The sequence below is a fragment of the Trametes versicolor genome, assembly GCF_000271585.1.
Source record: "Trametes versicolor FP-101664 SS1 unplaced genomic scaffold TRAVEscaffold_1, whole genome shotgun sequence".
In the NCBI taxonomy this organism is placed as follows: Eukaryota; Fungi; Basidiomycota; class Agaricomycetes; order Polyporales; family Polyporaceae; genus Trametes; species Trametes versicolor.
This window is the reverse complement of record NW_007360321.1, coordinates 1,625,819-1,644,266: the sequence shown is the minus strand read 5'-3', so window position 1 is coordinate 1,644,266 and position 18,448 is coordinate 1,625,819. Positions and strand designations below refer to the sequence as shown.

The following is an 18,448-nucleotide window of genomic DNA, read 5'->3' as shown; positions in this document are numbered from 1 at the left end:
GGAGGAGTGTTCGAACCAAGTTCGAACGTCCACGGGTGCAGCGCTGTGCTGCCGCCACCAGCCATGTGGAAGCGATCAACTCACAAATAGGCACATACATTCGCAGACGCGCCCATATATTTTGAACATCCATCGGGACTCTTTCTACCACATACCCACACCACAAAGGCCGCGATGCTCACACCGTACAGGATGCCTCTGTGCGTCCTCCTCCGTGAGCGGGCTAAGGTCTGAGCGTTCGAGTCGGCGCTTGTGCGGTTCTAGCAGGACCCGGTTGGTGACAACCGCGCACGACTACCAGAAAAGAGCCACATACACATCGACCTAAACCAGCTTTGGGTGCGCATGCTCCCCTCCGACCGCGGCGCCTCCCAGGCGGTGCTGCCGAAAGACGAGGATGGGCTTGGAACGTCGTTGGGGCACCTTGTTGCGTCGGCAGGGTGGGCCTGTCTATTCTTCGCCACCCAGGGTTCATCGCGTCCTGCGAGTGGCTGCCTTTGTGCACGCTACCTCGTTCGGTTGTCGCACCCCGACTGAGACGTAGGAGGACCCTGGGCAGGAGTTTGGACGGCCTGTCCTTTAGTGCACTTCGCGGCTCGCGGGGCTTTGTTGCCTCGTGAAACTCGATTCAGACTATTCTTGTGCTGTGGGCTACCCACAATTTTTTGCTCATCTGCTCTTCGTGAGCAATGACTTGTAGCGTTGGTAGCCTACTACTCGTACTCGTCCGCTTGCGTCGACATTCAACGTGCGTTAGCCATGTTTCTCGAGTTGGATCGAGACAATGGTGACGCTCGATCTGTGGCGCTGACTTCAAAAGAATGGTATGTTTCCGATGAACTATGCATGTCCCTCTGCAACTTATATACAACCCCTCAGATGTGTTCGCTCAGCAGGTTATCGTGTAATATACCCTTGCCAATGCCATCACTCGTTCAATTCACAATTGTGAACGTCGGACTGCGGTTTCCCGAGTCACCAAACACTGCGTTCTTATGCGTCAGCGGAATCTGCAGTGGGTTGGCGGATGCACTTACAAACGACGATGTAATCGTTCCCCGGGGTTACGCTGGGAACCCGTACCATGGCATGGCCCTGCGTCAGGTTGAAGCCCTGCGCCAATGGGTGATCTGTCGTGTGAACCTGTCAGTGATGATCCGGTGGTCCTCGGGATGCCGACTGAGTTCAACCCACCGAAGTTCAGGTGCTCATTCGAATCGTCCCCATCCTCCAGGTATCCAAGGACTAACTTCCCCTCCCAGTTCGTAACGTGCTTCGGACGAGTGGACGAGTCCCTGGTGTTCTGCTCAGAATGCACGTCTCTGTATGCTCCATGACAGCAACAGCACGCACCAGGAGACCTTGACCGTCGATCCCACAGCCCACACCGTGCTGGTGTCAATTGAAGTGATCGGCGGGGCCCAGACGTCTCGCGGGAGGATGACCATCGACTTGCTCGGCGTGGCCTCCGCCCGCATCACCGAGGTCGGCGTAGGACTGGTCTGCTTGGCCCACGCCGCGGTATCGCTCTCCGTGATCGTTTGGGTGTCGTTCTGGTAGTGGAACACGGCTGCCGTACTCATGTTCTGGCCTGGAGGCCCGGGTGTCGCGTCCACGTCAAAGTCGGACGGCATGTAGAACGCGCGCCCCGGGGCCGGGGCAAGCGAGAGTGCTGCAAGAGTGCATGCGAGGAGGGTGTGGCAAAGTGCGGAGCGAGAGGGCATATTTCAACTGGGCGAGCGAGAACACAAAGAGCGGGGCGTGCATGCGAGGGGCAGAGTCCGGGTCGGAAGGATAGTAGTGGGTCGGTGCGCCAGGAAAATAAGAGAATGGCTGACAGCTGGGTGAGGCTGCGTCTCGGACTGGGTATGTTGGAATCGTGTCCGGGCACCACTTAGACGGGACTGACCGATCATATTCGGTTCCCCCAAGCTGAAAGCCAATAGACGCGCGCATTGGCTGACCGTGGGCTCTAGAATATACTTCTGGATACACACGCACCTGTGCCACACATTTCGACACTCTTGTATATATTCTTGGGAAGTACGAGGATCTGTGGCATTAACAAGTGAGGATGTAGTACCTCATAGTCGGCGGCTGCATATCTAGCTTGAGGCTTCCCGCCCGCTCTGTTTATCGGAAGTATTATATTAAAATGATACATGTACATAGCTTCACTTCGACCGTATCTTGACAGGTAGTGGCCTGCCATCAGGTATAGGCTCAATGCAAGCTTGGTACGTGAACCACAACGCCTGCCGAATGTGGACCGACACCTGAAGTGATCGGAACTTAATCTGTCTTACTGATCATTGAGCAGATCTATCTCACTGCCCGGCTCATTCAGCAGGGGCTGCTCGCCGATCTAACTACCCTTCTCTCCACTCCCTCACACTGCTTCACTGCTAGTACTATCTCTCAACATGGTGTGTATATTGTGCAGCCTGAGAGGTCGTTGGCCGGATGCTCAGCTCAAGATTATTTTCTTCAGCCACCTAAAGGACGGGACCATAACCCGAGCGGCCTTGGTCGGGCGATCATTAACAAGAAATCGAAGGATGCTCGTATTGCTCGCGAGAGTGGAAACGTACGTCTGCGAGTCTACACAATGCTACCCAAGTTCGGGACTGAGCTTTACTACAGTATACTACCGATCTAGACCACGCAACCCGATTGCAATCCATCACACAAGAAAAGGATCTCGATGAGTTCCTTAACACTGCGACTTTGGCTGGGACGCAGTTTACTGCAGGTGCGTCAGTTGGTGCAGTGGTCTGTGCAATGCTCATGACCTGTATACAGAGCGGCGAAATGTCAAAATCATCAGCGTGGCCGCCGGCTCACAACAAAATCCGTACCTGCTGAGTGAAGAGGAGGAGCGGACCACTTTGCAAAAGCAGCAGGAAAACAAGCAGCGACTTCGTGTACCCCGGCGGCCGCCATGGAAGAAGACCATGACGACGGCGGTGCTCGATCGGCAGGAAAAGGATGCGTTCCTGGAGTGGAGGAGAGGACTTGCCGAGTACGTCCCCCAAAATGCCCTCTCATATACAGTCTTGGCTCACTGAGTCTCAACCCCTTCACCTTATAGGCTGCAAGAACGTGATAGCTTCCTCCTCACACCATTCGAACGCAACATCGAGGTTTGGCGACAGCTGTGGCGAGTCCTGGAGCGGTCGCATCTCATCGTTCAGATCGTCGATGCGCGGAACCCCCTTCGATTCCGGTGTGAGGATTTGGAGGCTTACGTGCAGGATGTCGAGGGTACCGAGGGCGAGGCTGGGACAGGAAGAGGAGTGAGGCGGAGTCTTCTACTCATCAACAAGGCGGATCTTTTGACTGCGAGGCAGAGGTACGTTATGTGACCCTTTACCTTCAGGCAAACGGTATGCTCATAATATATGCAGGAAACTCTGGGCCGACTACTTCGACTCACAAGGCGTGCAGTACGCCTTCTTCTCTGCGGCGAATGCGGCTGCGTTGCAGGAAGCTCGCAAAGAGGCGGAAGCCGCAGCGGCGAGAGCTGAGGAGGAGGTGGAGGCGGCTGCAGAGGCGGCAAAAGCTCCCGGTGCCGGCCCAAATTCGGACGAGGAGGAATCTGACGACGAGAGCTCCGATGAGGAAGACTCTTCTGATGAAGAGTCCTACGATTCAGACTCGAGACGAGGCACATTCCACCCTCTGGAAGAGCGCTCAGAGACGGAAGATCCTAGGACAAGGGTTCTGTCTGTGCTTGAGCTTGAGGAGCTGTTCGTCAGCTGTGCGCCCGACCTGTCAGGTACGTTTGCGCTTTCACATAGAGAGAACTTTGAAGCTAACCAGTGTGCTCGTCTCCGCAGTGTTTACTGATTCGACCGGGCAGAAAGCGACCAGGCTTGTGATCGGACTGGTCGGATACCCCAACGTCGGCAAATCGAGTACCATCAACGCGCTGCTTGGTGAGAAGAAGGTCAGCGTGTCGTCGACCCCGGGAAAGACGAAGCACTTCCAAACGATCCATCTTTCGCCTTCGCTCGTTCTGTGCGATTGTCCTGGTTTGGTATTCCCGCAATTCGCGACGACGAAAGCCGATCTCGTTTGTGATGGTGTCCTTCCTATCGACCAGCTCCGCGAACACACCGGCCCTATCGGTCTGGTTGTGAAGCGTATCCCGAAGCAAATCCTGGAAGCGATATATGGGTTGAGCGTCCGGACTAGGGGTGTCGAAGAGGGAGGAGACGGGAAGATCACTGGGACCGATCTTCTAGTCGCGTATGCTAGTACGTATACTTATTGCTGATTTGGGGGACGATACTGATCACCTTCGCAGTCGCTCGTGGATTCATGCGTGCCGGCCAAGGCAATCCTGACGAGGCCCGTGCGGCACGTTTCATTCTCAAGGACTACGTCAACGCGAAAGTTCTCTACTGCCATCCTCCGCCTGGTACCACCGAGGCAGACTTCAACGAGGAGACGTGGGAGATCGCTCTTCAGCGCGCCATTGGCAAGAAACGCGCCCCGACCACGCGTGTCACCAAGAACGCCGATACGTTCGTCGCACCGACAGGCGCTCCCGAAACCGCACCATCTGCTATGCAGGGGAACAAGAGCCACAGACTGGACCAGAACTTCTTCGCCGACAACGCGCCTCTGTCCTCGAGGCCGAACATCGAAGGCGTGAAGGGACAAGGACAGGAGTTCTCACGTGGGCGGATCTACCCTCATCAGAACACGATGACGGACAATGCTGTCCCGCTGTCGGGACGGAGGGCTAGAATCGCATCCGTGGTCGCTGCTGCGGGCAACGAGGTCCAGTCGGGGAAGAAGCACCACAAGAAGATGAAGCGGGTGAAGCAGAGGAGCGGGAAGGGTTACGATGACTAGACAAGCGTTGGTTGTGATCGAACATCTGTAGCCCTAGCTAGAGTACTTGTTGGCGTTGCTTGTATCCATTTTCTTGTATGCTCTCCTGTACTTTGCCTGGTATTATCAGTCCGCCGTGCAATTCGGTTCCAGTTATTCGTCCACGTGATCGTGCATACATATTCGCGTCGCGCGTCGGAGAGTCTGCCCTCTCTTCACTCTTCCTTCCACTCGAGCGTCCTTCTACCAACCCCTACCTCTCCTACTATCCGATGCCGAAAGCCTCAACCTCCCGCGTCAAGGCCAAGGCGGCCGCGCGTACATTGGTCGTCGATTCACAGGCAGAATTCGAGGCCGAGGGACTTTCACCCGCCAGTGCTGCGACTGTATGCGCGAAACTCATTACTACCAACGGCAACGAACAAAGAGAATGTGGGTCTACACATTGGAATGAGCCTCTACTACCAAATATTGACTGTGCTTTCGCGTAGCGCTTCTGCTCAGCGTTGACAAACCACTGACGATCGGGAGGAACCCTGCCTGGTGCGCTGGGCGATCACTTTTGGCTACACTATTCTGATCGTTTACAGCTCTTACGTGGTGTCGGATGCCGTAGTATCTGGGATACACTGCAAGCTATATGCGTGAGTATTCACTATGGGCGTTTGTAAGAGCTCAACGTACGAGACGTTTGGATGCAGAGTGAGGTCAAGTAACGGCGGTACCATAATCTCTTGCCATGTAAGTCCCAGTCTAGACTTCTTGGGAGTGCATATCAACAGTATGGTACAGGATAACTCCACCAATGGCATGCTTCTCAACGGCCATAAAATCCGCAAAACCTCTGTCCTCCTGATGGACGGGGACGTGCTCGAACTACCTTCCTCTCAAAGTGCGTTCGTATATGCATATATTCATGGCCCTATGACTGACGCAACGCAGAGTTCGAGTGTGTGTTATTACACAAGGAACCAGAGCAGAAGGTCAACATCTTCGATCCGACACCACCGGCGCAACCTGCAATCAAGACGAAGGTACGTCTTTTTCTCTGCTATCTCTGATGCTCAATATCGATATTGATACGTGTCGCAGAGGATCGATCGTTATGTGGTCACTTCGCATTGCTTAGGAAGTGGTAGCTTCGCCACTGTCCACCTTGCTATGGATACAACTGCTTTCAAACAAGTCGCTTGCAAGTGCATCAAACGTCGAGGCAGCGACAAACTGGATAAGGTCAAGAAGGAAGTCGATATCCTGCTCAATCTCCAACATGTACGCTAGTCCTGCGTATGCCTCCCTGTTGTCGCTCATAAACTCCTCGCAGCCCAACATCAACACCGTACGTGCGGCTACGAACGATGACAACTTTTTGTGAGTGGACAGTTGAACAGATACGACCATACTCCGAGCTCAATCGTGCTTAGGTACATCTTCCTTGAGCTCTGCACTGGAGGCGACCTATTCTCGTACATCGTCAGCCACCCGGACTCACAGTTATGTCAAGCGGAAGCCAAGTATATCATGTATCAACTCCTGAAGGGCCTGAAATACCTGCACGACAAGTTGATCTCCCATAGAGGTGCGTTTGATTTGGATCCTGTAATACACTGAGAGCTTACTCTTTCGTCCAGACCTTAAGGTAACAGTGTTTCCGTCCCAGACACTGGCATCGTTACCTGACACACACTCCCAGCCTGAAAACATCCTACTGCATACACCAGGGCCTTATCCCCGCATACAGATTGCCGATTTCGGCCTCGCGCGCCCCAAAGCATACCAGGAGACGTTCAACGTCTGCGGCACTGTCTCCTATCTTCCTCCGGAAGGTATCCTTGCCCTCGACCATAAGCACCTAGGCTACGTCGGTATGCCCGCCGACTGCTGGAGCTCAGGGGTGATCATGTACATCATGCTAGCGTGCGTTGTCTAGTCGGCTCAGCCTCTCGTCAAATACGACCTAACTGACGACCATTTGTAGGGGCTCGCACCCGTTCGACTACGGAAAGGTTGACGGAGAGTCTGATCTGTACTCGTACCGGCCGTCAGAGGAGTTCGAGGACTCCGAATATTCTCAGGAGTCCCTCCAGACCGACCAACTCATCAAGCGTAGGATAGTTCACGGGGGAGTGGAATTCCCTGAGCACCACTGGGATCAGATGTCCCAAGGTATGCTCCTCATCCGCCTCACTGTGGCAGCAGAGCCCAGAACTGATGTGGTCTCATCAATCGCAGCTAGGGATCTCTGCGGCGACATGCTTGTTTACGAGCCTCTGGAGCGGGCGACAGTGCAGCAAGCCCTCAGACATACCTGGTTCTCTGCCGAGCTCTTGGACTTGGAACTGGCATACCGCTCGAGGATCGGCTCTGGCTAACTGGCGACATCGACATCTCCCAAGTTCCCAAGATTCTGACTTCGCACTCTCCGGCCGCTCGCTTTGTTGTCTTGCTCGCTCTCTGCTCTCCTGCATTTGTCGTTCTCGCATACATCAGACTGAACCATCTGCGCATTCCGCATGATACACCATTGTAACTCCAAGCAAGCATACATCGATACAATTTGTGAATGATACATCATAGAAACTTCTCCCTATCTGCCCCTCGTTCATGCCTTCAGGAAGTTTGCGTGGACTGCGGATATTGTCAGCGACTCGCTCGTACAGCCGAAACGTATGAACACCCACAGTGAACATGGTCTTCCCCGAAAGTCGAGATCTGTACAACGGTGAGCCTCGAAGCGGCGCGATCCTCGCAAAGAAGCACGCACGAAGAAGTAGCTGTGGTCATAGCCTTCCTGCGCCCGCACGCGCACCTGCACCTCGTCGTAGCCCGCATCGCGCGCAGCCTTGAGGAAGTTCTCCGGCAACAGCTGGCCCTGCTTGTAAAAGTTGTCCCCGGTGCCCTACACCATAACACCCCACATCAGCCTCGCGCCCGCCTTCCCCAAGCAACCTCAAGGAAGGAATAGAACGCACATAGTCAACGAGGATGTGCACGGGCTCCTTCCCGAGCTTGCCCACGAGCTCCGTCGCGTCGTACTTTGCGCGCGCCTCCTCGACGCCGCCCTGGAGGTACCCTCCAAACGCCTTCTGGCCCCACGCGCAGTTGACCGGGTTCGAGATCGGCGCGAACGCGGACACGGACCGGTACCGCTTCTCGCCCGCGAGCACCGAGTTCAGGTAGAACGTGAGCGCGCCGTGTCCGCCCATCGAGTGTCCGAAGATCGACTGCCGCTTGAAGTCCTGCGTCCCGCGGCGCGTTCAGTATGCTTATTACGTTCCCGCGTATGGGGAAAGGGAGGAGGGGATAGGGACATACGACAGGGATCCCGGCGGCCTCGATGACCTGCGGGAGCTCGACGGTGATGTGCGTGAGCATGTTGTAGTGCTTCGCCCACTTCGGGTTCGTCGCGTTCAGGTAGAAGCCCGCGCCTGTCGATGCCCCGGCCCCGACCGCGCGTCAGTCCTTGCTCGCTCCACAGCCGAAATACCAAATCAACGCTCAACCCTGCACCCGCAGCAGCGCGGGAGAAGCGATAGGGTCCAGGGGGCGTTGAGGGAAGCGAAGCGAAGAGACGCGAGACGCACCGACGCCAAAGTCCCAGCTGTCCGTCTCGCCCTCGACGCCGGCTCCGCGCGGGGAGGTGTCCGGGAAGAGGATTGCGATGCCTTCCTTCGCGGCGGGCCCGAGGAAGTGGCCCTTCTGCGCCCTGTACGCGTACCCATGCCGCACGTTCAGCCTCTGGGGGGTCGCGGCAAAGACACAGGCACTCGGTACTCACGCGTTGTCCTCGGTGCAGGTGAGCCCGGAGAGGTACGTCAGGAGCGGGACCTTGTTCCCCTCGGACGCGTTCCCGGGGAGGAAGAGGTTGAAGTTCGCGACGAGCCCGCCGAGCGCGTCCGACTGCGGGAGTAAGGGGACGCGGTGAGTGCTCGAGTACCTAGGAATCGGCGCGGGGTGGCGCACCTTGAACTTGTATTTGATGAGTTGACCGTCAAAGGCCTTGTTCGCGGATACTTGTTCAAGAGACATGCTGCAGCTTTGCGAGTTGTATGTAGTGTTAGAGGTAGGGGTCGAGTGCGAAGGGGCGCAAGGAGCACTCCGAGGACGATCGATGCGCGATGTAGGCTTCAGCCACACCGCGGCGGCCGGTGACGACATCGCAGCGCGCCGGGGGGCCGCCCCAGCCAAGTCCCTCCAGCATTCGTACACGAGACGCACCGATAGCCTCGCTCGCCGGTCCCATGAGCAGCACCATGGGACACCCCTCCTCGACGCTTTCTCACCTCCGCCATCCTGCGGAACCCCGGGTCCCACGACGCTCGCTACCGAAGGGCCCTATTACAGAACGCAGGGGCGGTATTAGCATTAACGTCGTACAGACCGCATTATATACGCTATGGTGGCCAGCATAAGTGTGTACGGATATCGTGTGTGGGTATGTGTCCAGTCGAAATTAATGCGCGAATCATTGTGCAGGCCTCTTACCCTCCCTCTTGTCCTTGTCCTCGTCTGTGCGCGGGGGCGGAGGTGTCGATGCTGGTGTGAGCTTCTGCCTGCTCTCGCGCTCCCCCTCGCCGCCCTTGCCCAGACTGTCCGCCATCTCCGCGCGCTCACCCTGCTTCCGGATCTCGTCTCTCTCCCTCCTCTCCGGCGAGCCTTCCGCCTCTGACTCGCCCTCGCCAGAGGCAGCATCTCTTGCAGCATCGAGCCCGGGGCCCTCCTGCGCGCCTTCGCCGGGCGCACGGCCCTGGCCCTCGACGACGCGCGCGAGGTGGTCCGCGATACCGAGGTAAAACGTAGCGGGCTTGAACTTGATCTCGCGGCCCATGATTTCCGCCCACTTGTACCGCGCGGTGTTGATCCACCCGACGAGATCGAGGTGGTTCACGCCCTCGAGCGTGCCGAGGTACGTGCCCCAGCGCGCGGACTTGAGCGAGACGAGCCCGTCGTTTGGGCCTTCCTTCTCAAGCACGATCGAGTGTGGCCACCTGTTACGAGAGAAAAATGAGCGACCGTCCTCACAGCCCTCTCTGGGTGGTCCGACATTCACGCACTTCCACGTATCAATCAACCCCGGCTCATACACGGCGCCCCACGAGAAGTACTGCACGCCCGGCACGTCCGGAGTGTCCTCGTTGAAGCGGCGCATGTTCTCAACAGTGAGGAACTCGAACGCCTTCCCGTCTCCGCCGCCGTTCGGAAGGAGCTCAAGCAGGGAGAGCACGGACGGCATCCGCTCGCGCCCTACTGTCGCGAGGAAGTGGTCCGCGAACGCCGAGCCGCGGTGCGGGCTCGAGATCGTCGTCACCGAAAGCACCTCAAACGGCCGGTCCGTCATGTGCGTTGTCAAGTACCTGCAGTCGATCCCGCCCTACAAAGCCGTCAGCACAAGGAACGAGAGTCTGATATGTGTGGGAGACGGGGAAGAAGGACAGGAGTCGCACCATGCTGTGTCCTGTGTCAAGATCATCCTGGAGTCCGCATGAGCACGCCAGCAGGGACACATGTAGAGGCACGTACCGATGAGATGCACCGCGCGCCCGGGGTACGTCTCCGCGATCTTCGCACAGAGCACCTTTGCGCGGTCGATGGGCGAGCTTGTTGCGGGCACGCGCGTGATGAGGACCTGTGCATGAAGGAAGCGGGGGGCATGCGGTCAGGACACGCAAACTGCGAGCGGTGATGATTGGGCGCACCTCGCTGCCGTTAGCCTCCAGCGCATCGCGGATCCCCCGCCAATGAGTGACTTGCAACGGGGCGATGGAGGGACCCAAAGTGACCGTGTCGAAGCCGAGGAGGCCGTGGCAGAAGACTATCGGGTTCTTCGTTGCGACATCTGCAAGATGGTCAGGGCCGCGAGTCTTTCGGCGGAGCAGAAGAAGATGGCATACATTTGCTCCTGATGTTTTCACGTTGTTCTTGGGCGGTCTTACCGCCGTCTTCTTCGCTCAGAATCGGATTCAGGTCCTTGCCCGAAGAGTCGTCCGGAGAAAACCAGTTTCGTATCGAATCGGGGAGTTGCGGGAAGTTGAATGACTGCGCGGGCGCAGAGGTGTGTATGCTGCGTGTGCGTTGGTGTATGGACCGCAACGACTCGAGCGAAGAGGCCGTTGGGGGCGAACTGTTAAGGTGAACGGGCGCGGGTGAGTGGGGCATGGGCAGCGGAACGGGGGTGGGGCTGAGGAGGAGGTCCATGTCCGCATCATTGTAATGGTGCTGCGAAAATGCTTCCTCGAACGGGTCGCTGTACCTTGGTGGCATGTACGACGCAGCGGGCGGCGGGGAGAGGAACGCGGTGGGCATGGTAGAGCGAGTGAGGTTTGAAAAGTAGGACGGTCGGTGGAGGGCGGTGGAGAGGCGAGCTGCCTGTGGACGAGAGGGCAACTTAACATCTTCCGAGTGCTCTCTCGAATGAGCTTCGAGGAGGTGCGGGTCGTCTTGGAATGCATCCGCGAGCGCAGACAGAGCAGAGGAGGGAGTGGAGGGTGCCGACCGTGTGGGGGTGTTGGGTTGGCTCGTGGAAGGCGTGTCTGGACGCGAACCAACGGGTGAACTTGGGGTGGAGTTTGGCCTCCCGTCCGAGCGTTTAGAAGAGAACCAGCGGAGGACGGGGAGGGTGGGCCTGCTCGCGTGTTTCTTCTTGTCGCGAGCAGCAGAGGATTCGGCTGGAGGGGATGCCATGCTCACGCTGTCTATACTGAGAGAGTGGGAGTGGCGTAGAGAACTCGACTGCTTCGGGGGGTGGTGGACGGCGGCCGAAGACGGCTGTGTGCGCGGAAGCCTCATGTCAGGATGTGAGGACGAGGATGGCTGCGGAGCGGTGGCATAGGTCGGGGCGTCTGGCTGAGCGGGGGAAGCTGAGGAGAAGAAGCCCTGGAGGCGAGCAGAGAGGTCAGGGCGGTCGCTCGCGAGGCTGTCGCGGGAGCTGTTTGCGCTCGAGCCCGCTGAAGACATCGGTGCAGTGGAGAGCGGCCAAGTGACGTGACGTCACGCGTCGGCCTCCATATTGACGCGTCCCCCGATCCGGCGTCTCCATATTGACGACTCGCCAGACGCCCAGCCACCATCTCTCCTCCGACCCCCATCACCCCATCCCGCCATTCTCCCACATCTGCCCGACGAGCACACATGCAGACGTCGCAGCAGTCAATGAAGCTTCCTTCGCCTTCTCTACTGCGTGAGCCCGGGAGCGACGGCCGAGCTGGGCCAGAAGCCATGATGAGCAGTCATCTGCGACGGAACTCTCCCTTAACGGATCCCATGCTCCTCGAATTGAGTGCGGGTCTACCTATAATACACTGACCCATCAGCCCGACGCACCCACACGCAAAATCTGTCTGCGCTCTTCCGAATCAGCCGATGCTGTGATCCATCCTCCACCGCCCATCTATCACGGGCAGGCCCTGCGCCATTACCGCCTTCCTCACAGTACATATATCCCTCATCTTCCCGCACTCATATCAGCTGGCCCTCCCGCCTCTTACCCTCGCTGCTCTCTAATGCTCTGGTGCATCCCGCCCCCGCTTGACATCCCCCGCCGCATCTCTATCAAGCGGCGATACCCTGACTTCCCCTCCTTTCGCAGGAGGACCGAACTCTCCCGGGGAGACTCCAACTCCAGCCAAAGGTGCGCCGCACTACCAATAATTGACGGCTTAGTCTGACGCTTTTGCAGGACCCTCATAGATAGCAAGGTCTCTGAGTACGACGAGATCTTGCTCATTGACGCTCCCTCGCCACCTCCAAAGGACCGCAAATCTCTCCTCCACTTTCTCCCCCAGCTCGAGTTCCAGTCGGAGCTTACGGAGAAGCCGCCACCGCTTCCAGATACCAAGGTCCAGCCAGATCCGGCTCCCGAGCCCGAGACCAGGCCTCCGCCAGAGCTCAGTCCCAAACCTTCAAGTTTGCCTGAGCCGGAGAACGACACTGAGCCCGAACACCCCTGGTACCGCCGCCGCCTCGTCTGCAGTGGCGGCACATGCTACCCCTCCGTGTTCCCTCGCTCCGACTTCTCCCTCTCGACTCCCGGTGCAGCAGCTGCGGGCCTGAACCTTTTTGGCGGCCTGGACGACCGCGCCAAAAACGATGTGTATTCCATCTCGGTCTGTGACTTCGCTGTCACGCGGCTGTACACCATGGGAGACATCCCGTCGACGCGCTTTGGACACGGCAGCGCATTCGCGGGCAGCGTGGTCGTCGTCTGGGGCGGTGACACGATGTCGGCGTCGTCGCATCAGCTGCGCGCGAGGGCCAGGTACGATAACGGGCTCTATTTCCTCAATCTCGGTGAGTGCGCACATGTCGCCTCGCCGCGTTGTCGCGGTGTCGGGACGTCGATATTAATCAACGGAATGCAGCGAGCCGCGAGTGGACCCGGGTGTTCATTGACGGCGCGGCACCGGTGGGGCGGCTTGGGCACACGGTCGTGATGATTGGGCCCCGGGTCTACGTCTTCGGCGGGCATGCGCACGGCGAGTTCTTCAACGACATCTGGTCCTTTGACCTGAGCACACGTGCGCCCGCCCCTTCCTCGACAGCAGTTTGCAATTCGCTGACGGCTGGCTGTCCGCCGCCTTCTGTGCACAGTGATATCGAAGCCGGCATGGGAACAGCTCGACCCGCCCAAAGGCGCGCCCCGGCCGTCTAGGCGCTCGGGACACTCGTGCGTTGCGTACAAGGACCAGCTCATTATGTACGTCCCCCACCGCAATGCTATTGCAACCGTTCTAAATCTCACACGCGGACAGGTTTGGCGGGACGGATGGCAAGTACCACTACAACGATATCTGGGCATTCGATACCCGTACGCGCACATGGTCCGAGTTCTGGTGCGGGGGCTATATTCCGTCACCACGCGAGGGCCACAGTGCTGCGCTCGTCGGGGACATCGTGTACATCTTTGGGGGCCGTGGGGTGGATGGTGCCAACATCGGCGAGCTTGCTGCGTTCCGGATATCCAGTGAGTCACTGTCAGCCGTGTTCTTTTGAAAGGCTTTGCCTAAATTGATGGATGCGTAGACCAGCGGTGGTACATGTTTCACAACATGGGCCCTGAGCCAGCGCCACGGTCGGGGCACGGCATGGTCGCTGTCGGCACGAAAGTATATGTCCTCGGTGGCGTGAGCGAGGACAACCTTGATGAGACAGGCAAGGACGCGAACGTAGCTTATGTCCTAGACACGAGTGCGTATCTTCTCTCCCCGACGCCGCTCGCCGCTCGCTCGGTGCATACTGTGTTGGACGCTGATAGACGTCTTCTGGTGCTGGCAGATATGATCAAGTATCCTAAAGCCAGACGGCCACTCCCACCTACCCCGGGGTCCCCCCCAAACATGTTGTCTCCGCTACGGTGACACCCAGAGCCTCATCCCTCACGAACTCTTTCCTCGCTTTCCACTCTGCCTGCACTGCGTGCTATTCACGAAGTCGATATCAGCAACTCCTCCACCCACCCGTTTCTCCTCTGGCATACCCCATTGACCTTACGCATATACGCACTCACACGCTCCTTCATCATCATCATCATCACACCACCGCCTACCCCCTTGTCGCTAACTTATCGACTTCGTCCCTCCTTCGCTTTCACTCTCATTTGCCGGAATCTGTGCTCACGCGCAAGGCGCGTGCACGACCAAATGTATAGTATCATGTAGTACCCTCGGCGCGTTTGTCCAACTCTGTTGTTGTATGGGATACTACTTACCGGTGGTGGATGCCGCGTACTATGGCGGGTCCATTGCACTTCAGAATCATGTGTTTGCCCAGTTTTTCTGTTATTGGCGTATGTCAGGCACATGGGGAGGATTTTTGTATGGATCGCGAACGATGTATGTATTAAACCTACTCGCTTCCACTCGCTACTCACCTTTCCAGGTAGGAGGTCGGCGCGGGTGTTTGGCACTGTTGATGTATGATGGCAGCGCCATGAGCGCCACGATGACCCCCGGACATGACCCTCAAAACAAGTCGTCTTGCATCCAAACCACTGATGAGTCGGATATAACAGTCCTCGCTGTGCACTACGACACAGGTACACGCATGCAGATAGGCGAACCGAGGGAGAGGGGGTAGACGCCGCACCATGTCCATGTGCGGAGACAAGCTGTGGAGATTGTGGGCGCGGGAGACGCGGGGGCGCCAAATGGACGCGGTTGACCATTTGGTGTTCTGCACCGCGCGCGTCCGGTGAGGATGTGCACAATGGCACGTCTGTATAATAGAATATATGATGCTCAATGTAAATATATATGCCATCGAGAATCGGACTTACTGACGACAAGGGCGCGCTATGAGTGTCCCCGGACGACCTCTGCTCCTGGCTCTCCTCCGAAGCCCTCCCCGCGCGGCGCACATTTCACCAGTACTTGCCCCGCGCCGACGTCTCACTGACATCCTGTATCCTGTCGGAGTATCGAATTATTCCCCTGGCCGTCTGCATCCCACGCGCGCAACACAGGCAAACATGGCTAGCCTAGCCCGGTTGCATCCGCTAACGACTATCAATACGCCCATCCTTCGCGCGAGGTTGCTCGAGCCCTTCCACTCCGTCTACCGACCTGACGCGCCGCCGCTTGTCGTCCAGCTTAAATATGAGAGAGCCGTCGTTGTTTCCATTCCGAGAACTTGATAGAATAGGAGGAGGTACCAAGCCTAGCGTCTGAAAGCTGCCGTACTGTCTGCTGTCTGCATTGGTCTGGTCCGCCGGAAAGCGGATGCGCGAAGGTCTGCGAGGCGGAGACGGAGGCGTGACGGGGCGGTCGATGCTCGAATTTGAGGGCCCGGCCTCCGCCATCAATGCCTCCCTGAGGAACGTCGGTCGGGCACGCTGTCGCCAGAGAGCGGGAGAAGAGAGAGAGAAAGAGAGAGGTGTTCGTGCAAAGTGGCGTCGCACTCCGAAATCCACGGTGTCCACTCTCCCCGCAGCTCCTCCATTCGGTAACTCGGCCGGCATCGCGGCCCGCCGCTTTCTACTGAACGCCGAGCGTCTATTGTTACAATACGTGTACAGCTTAAAGTAGTTAATGTGTGTTAGAGAGGCGGGCGGCGCCGCCTCAGAGTCCGATTCTTCTGCTTAGGTCGAGCATAATATCGTGCAACGCATACTGAACATGGCATGGTAGAGCGGGCGGCGCCATCGGTGGCAGACAGTGGAATATGTACAGTATACGAGTGTCTAACCATAGGACCTTATGGTAGTTGGCCTTTGGCAAAACATACATATATATCATGGATTATCAAGGACATCTAGTTGTGCCCTTAATCATCTCGTATGGTTGAGGACGCCACTTCATGTCATGCTTCCACATCCATTTCTGGACCTCAAAAACGAAATTCTACATACCAAAGGACCCCATTTGAGCTCAAATCCCGACGTACAGAAAATTCTGGGCGTCTAACCCTAACCCTAGAAAAAGCGCCAAATCGGCCGGGGGTCAACGACAATTTAAGCGCTCGATAGGGCGGTTGAGAGGCTTGAGAGAGCTGAGAAGGGGGACTACAAGTTTAAGCCTGCTTTGAAGTGACCGTCGGCCATGGGGGTGCCTCATAATCCGACAGGAAAGACAAGGAAAGTTGCCTACAGTGACTGAGTGCAACAGCGGAGCTTGAACTCGCCAATTAGACGCCTAAGATACCATATATGGGTATGGCTTAGTCAGCAGGGTGCGCCAAATCGAGGACCTCCGACATAAATTTTGGAATTTCGGGGAAACAGCCCGACAGGATTGTTAGCATGTCCTTTCTGATCGTTTCTGCACATAGAACGAACCCTACAAGTGTTGTGTGAAGGAGCCTTAGCAGGATTACAAATGAGCACGGGCGCTCGTCACAAAGAGGCGTCCTCAACCATATGTATTGGTACTTGCTGATACGCGTCAACCGCGAAATGAGCGATATCACTACTTACAAAGTTAGCAGCCACTCTTTTGAACACCGTGGGAGTTTAGTGTACAAGATGAACGTGGCCACTGCACTCGTCAATATTCCAAGTATCATCATAAGAGAGGACGACACCAACGTTACGCATTGTAAGCTGCTGCTAGAGGTAGAAGAAGGTGCGCGAAGAGGTGCGAGAGGCCAAGAGGCGTCAAGCCCCGAGTGGTGGTTGGTGGCGCGACCGTGGGAGTATGGTACATATAATTCACGTGACCCCTATATCCTCTGCTGGTTGATAACCGATTCTTTGGAAGAATCGGAATATAATTCACGTGACCCCTATATCCTCTGCTGGTTGATAACCGATTCTTTGGAAGAATCGGAAAGTAGTTACAGACGAGAGCACCCATAAGTCGAAAGTTACAGACGTTTGTTCACATTTATGAACAGAAGAGTCCCAAAACTGGTTGATCAATGTCCGCCCAACAAGTCGTGAATATCCTTGTCGCAGTGTCCCGAAGCCTCCTCAATCCACTCGTGCGCTCGGCCGCGATGGCTCCGACTTGCATCTTCTACGGGGAAGGTTGTCTTTCCCATAGAAGGATCCCCCGAGTTCACGTTCACCGATATCCACGACAGAGGACATGGACTCCGCACGTGCCCTCCTGAACGGGTTGAACCGAGGGAGAGGGGGTAGACGCCGCACCATGTCCATGATGGCGGAAGCGGGAGTCACCGGTCGCGAAGGTGGCGGCGACACCATGGAGCTTCTGGAAGAGGGCCTCGAGAGATCGCGCTGCACAATGGAGGAGCGAGACTGAGATGGCCGATGCTTCTTGACCGCGCCGAACGGGGAGTGGCTCGAGTAGGCTGCTCTCGCGCGTTCTTCATACTGTCTGATCCGATCGGCGACTCCCAAGTAGCCACCTACACACATCAATAAATTTGCAATTCGTGCTCAAATCAGGGAGGGATACTCACCTTCAGAGGAATTAGCGTCAGACGCTACCAAGTCCCGACTCTGCTCAGGGAAGGGTAGGTCCACCGGTCGCAAGCGCGGCGTTGGCGGCGGCGAGCTTGCAGGGGAGGACGCACATGACCAGGAGTACGATGGAACCAGCTCTGGGAGTCCCCGGAGAATATATGCCTTCTCCGTAGCCACATTCTGCAAGGCGCGCCGAGCTTGCATGCGTTGCTTGTACCTCAGTGCCTTCGTGACATCCTCGGTACTGTACGACTCTGTAGAATGTCGTTGGCAACGTAGGAGAGAGAAAGCCTAGCCTACTGACCTTCTGAGCCGCTCACTGTGAAGCTCCCTCGTCTGTCAACAATGCAGCTGAAGCTGGGTGAGGCTGAGCGCCGCCCTGCATTCGAGGCTTCTTGAGTAGCTTGCTTTCTGGGGATGGTGAGGGGCGGAGGCGGCATCGCGGATCCCAAAGTAGAGGTGGAGGCTGTCGCAGCCCGCGGGCGTGGCTCATAGAGCACGGTAGGACGAGAGTTGATGTAGAGGCCACTGGGGAACATCACGGCACTGTTCAGGATAGATGGCTAAATGCGGGGGTTGGCGGTGTCGAGGATATCTACGCTCGGATGCTTCGAGTGAACAGCGGTCGCAAAGGCTATGTCGGACGAGGACGAGTGAAGGGCGGGGGAGGTGGTGGGATGAAGATGAAGAGGTAAGTGAGTGAACAGACCGAGTTTTGAACGATTTCCAAGTCCAAGCGGCCAGCCA

The 18,448-nt window shown here is 57.1% G+C and overlaps 7 protein-coding genes across 7 annotated transcripts; 3 read left to right on the top strand and 4 right to left on the bottom strand.

Moving 5' to 3' along the window:
* Positions 1 to 935: 935 nt before the first annotated feature.
* TRAVEDRAFT_108747 (uncharacterized protein) lies at positions 936 to 1,478 on the bottom strand (the record flags this gene model as incomplete). The annotated part of the gene is made up of 4 exons (XM_008034589.1): positions 936 to 985; positions 1,038 to 1,130; positions 1,195 to 1,295; positions 1,354 to 1,478. 4 exons carry the CDS (start codon positions 1,476 to 1,478, stop codon positions 936 to 938), a joined length of 369 nt encoding a protein of 122 aa, XP_008032780.1.
* Positions 1,479 to 1,829: 351 nt separating this feature from the next.
* On the top strand, positions 1,830 to 4,949 carry TRAVEDRAFT_68082 (P-loop containing nucleoside triphosphate hydrolase protein; the record flags this gene model as incomplete). The annotated part of the gene is made up of 9 exons (XM_008034588.1): positions 1,830 to 1,866; positions 2,410 to 2,426; positions 2,492 to 2,587; positions 2,644 to 2,752; positions 2,803 to 3,022; positions 3,092 to 3,352; positions 3,408 to 3,778; positions 3,840 to 4,259; positions 4,310 to 4,949. 9 exons carry the CDS (start codon positions 1,830 to 1,832, stop codon positions 4,861 to 4,863), a joined length of 2,085 nt encoding a protein of 694 aa, XP_008032779.1. The 3' UTR covers positions 4,864 to 4,949.
* Positions 4,950 to 5,114: 165 nt separating this feature from the next.
* Positions 5,115 to 7,214, top strand: TRAVEDRAFT_41643 (kinase-like protein; the record flags this gene model as incomplete). Its single annotated transcript, XM_008033939.1, has 13 exons — positions 5,115 to 5,274; positions 5,334 to 5,385; positions 5,433 to 5,486; positions 5,544 to 5,583; positions 5,635 to 5,734; positions 5,785 to 5,876; positions 5,935 to 6,114; positions 6,167 to 6,213; positions 6,267 to 6,421; positions 6,474 to 6,481; positions 6,536 to 6,759; positions 6,821 to 7,008; positions 7,075 to 7,214. The coding sequence occupies 13 exons, from the start codon at positions 5,115 to 5,117 to the stop codon at positions 7,212 to 7,214; spliced, it is 1,440 nt and encodes a 479-aa protein (XP_008032130.1).
* Positions 7,215 to 7,352: 138 nt separating this feature from the next.
* TRAVEDRAFT_25474 (carbohydrate esterase family 1 protein) lies at positions 7,353 to 8,919 on the bottom strand. The gene is made up of 8 exons (XM_008033622.1): positions 8,806 to 8,919; positions 8,621 to 8,742; positions 8,427 to 8,548; positions 8,158 to 8,270; positions 7,815 to 8,081; positions 7,607 to 7,741; positions 7,524 to 7,554; positions 7,353 to 7,470 (listed from the first exon to the last, which is right to left on the bottom strand). Exons 1-8 carry the CDS (start codon positions 8,869 to 8,871, stop codon positions 7,445 to 7,447), a joined length of 882 nt encoding a protein of 293 aa, XP_008031813.1. The 5' UTR covers positions 8,872 to 8,919; the 3' UTR covers positions 7,353 to 7,444.
* A 388-nt stretch (positions 8,920 to 9,307) lies between these two features.
* Positions 9,308 to 11,037, bottom strand: TRAVEDRAFT_109089 (alpha/beta-hydrolase; the record flags this gene model as incomplete). Its single annotated transcript, XM_008034587.1, has 6 exons — positions 9,308 to 9,830; positions 9,897 to 10,213; positions 10,287 to 10,297; positions 10,363 to 10,468; positions 10,539 to 10,678; positions 10,734 to 11,037. 6 exons carry the CDS (start codon positions 11,035 to 11,037, stop codon positions 9,308 to 9,310), a joined length of 1,401 nt encoding a protein of 466 aa, XP_008032778.1.
* Positions 11,038 to 12,697: 1,660 nt separating this feature from the next.
* TRAVEDRAFT_158269 (galactose oxidase) lies at positions 12,698 to 14,368 on the top strand. Its single transcript, XM_008034586.1, has 6 exons — positions 12,698 to 13,128; positions 13,200 to 13,355; positions 13,429 to 13,534; positions 13,590 to 13,801; positions 13,861 to 14,025; positions 14,113 to 14,368. The coding sequence occupies exons 1-6, from the start codon at positions 12,978 to 12,980 to the stop codon at positions 14,193 to 14,195; spliced, it is 873 nt and encodes a 290-aa protein (XP_008032777.1). The 5' UTR covers positions 12,698 to 12,977; the 3' UTR covers positions 14,196 to 14,368.
* Positions 14,369 to 17,242: 2,874 nt separating this feature from the next.
* On the bottom strand, positions 17,243 to 18,240 carry TRAVEDRAFT_41639 (uncharacterized protein; the record flags this gene model as incomplete). The annotated part of the gene is made up of 3 exons (XM_008033938.1): positions 17,243 to 17,643; positions 17,698 to 17,955; positions 18,006 to 18,240. 3 exons carry the CDS (start codon positions 18,238 to 18,240, stop codon positions 17,243 to 17,245), a joined length of 894 nt encoding a protein of 297 aa, XP_008032129.1.
* Between the last annotated feature and the right edge of the window lie 208 nt (positions 18,241 to 18,448).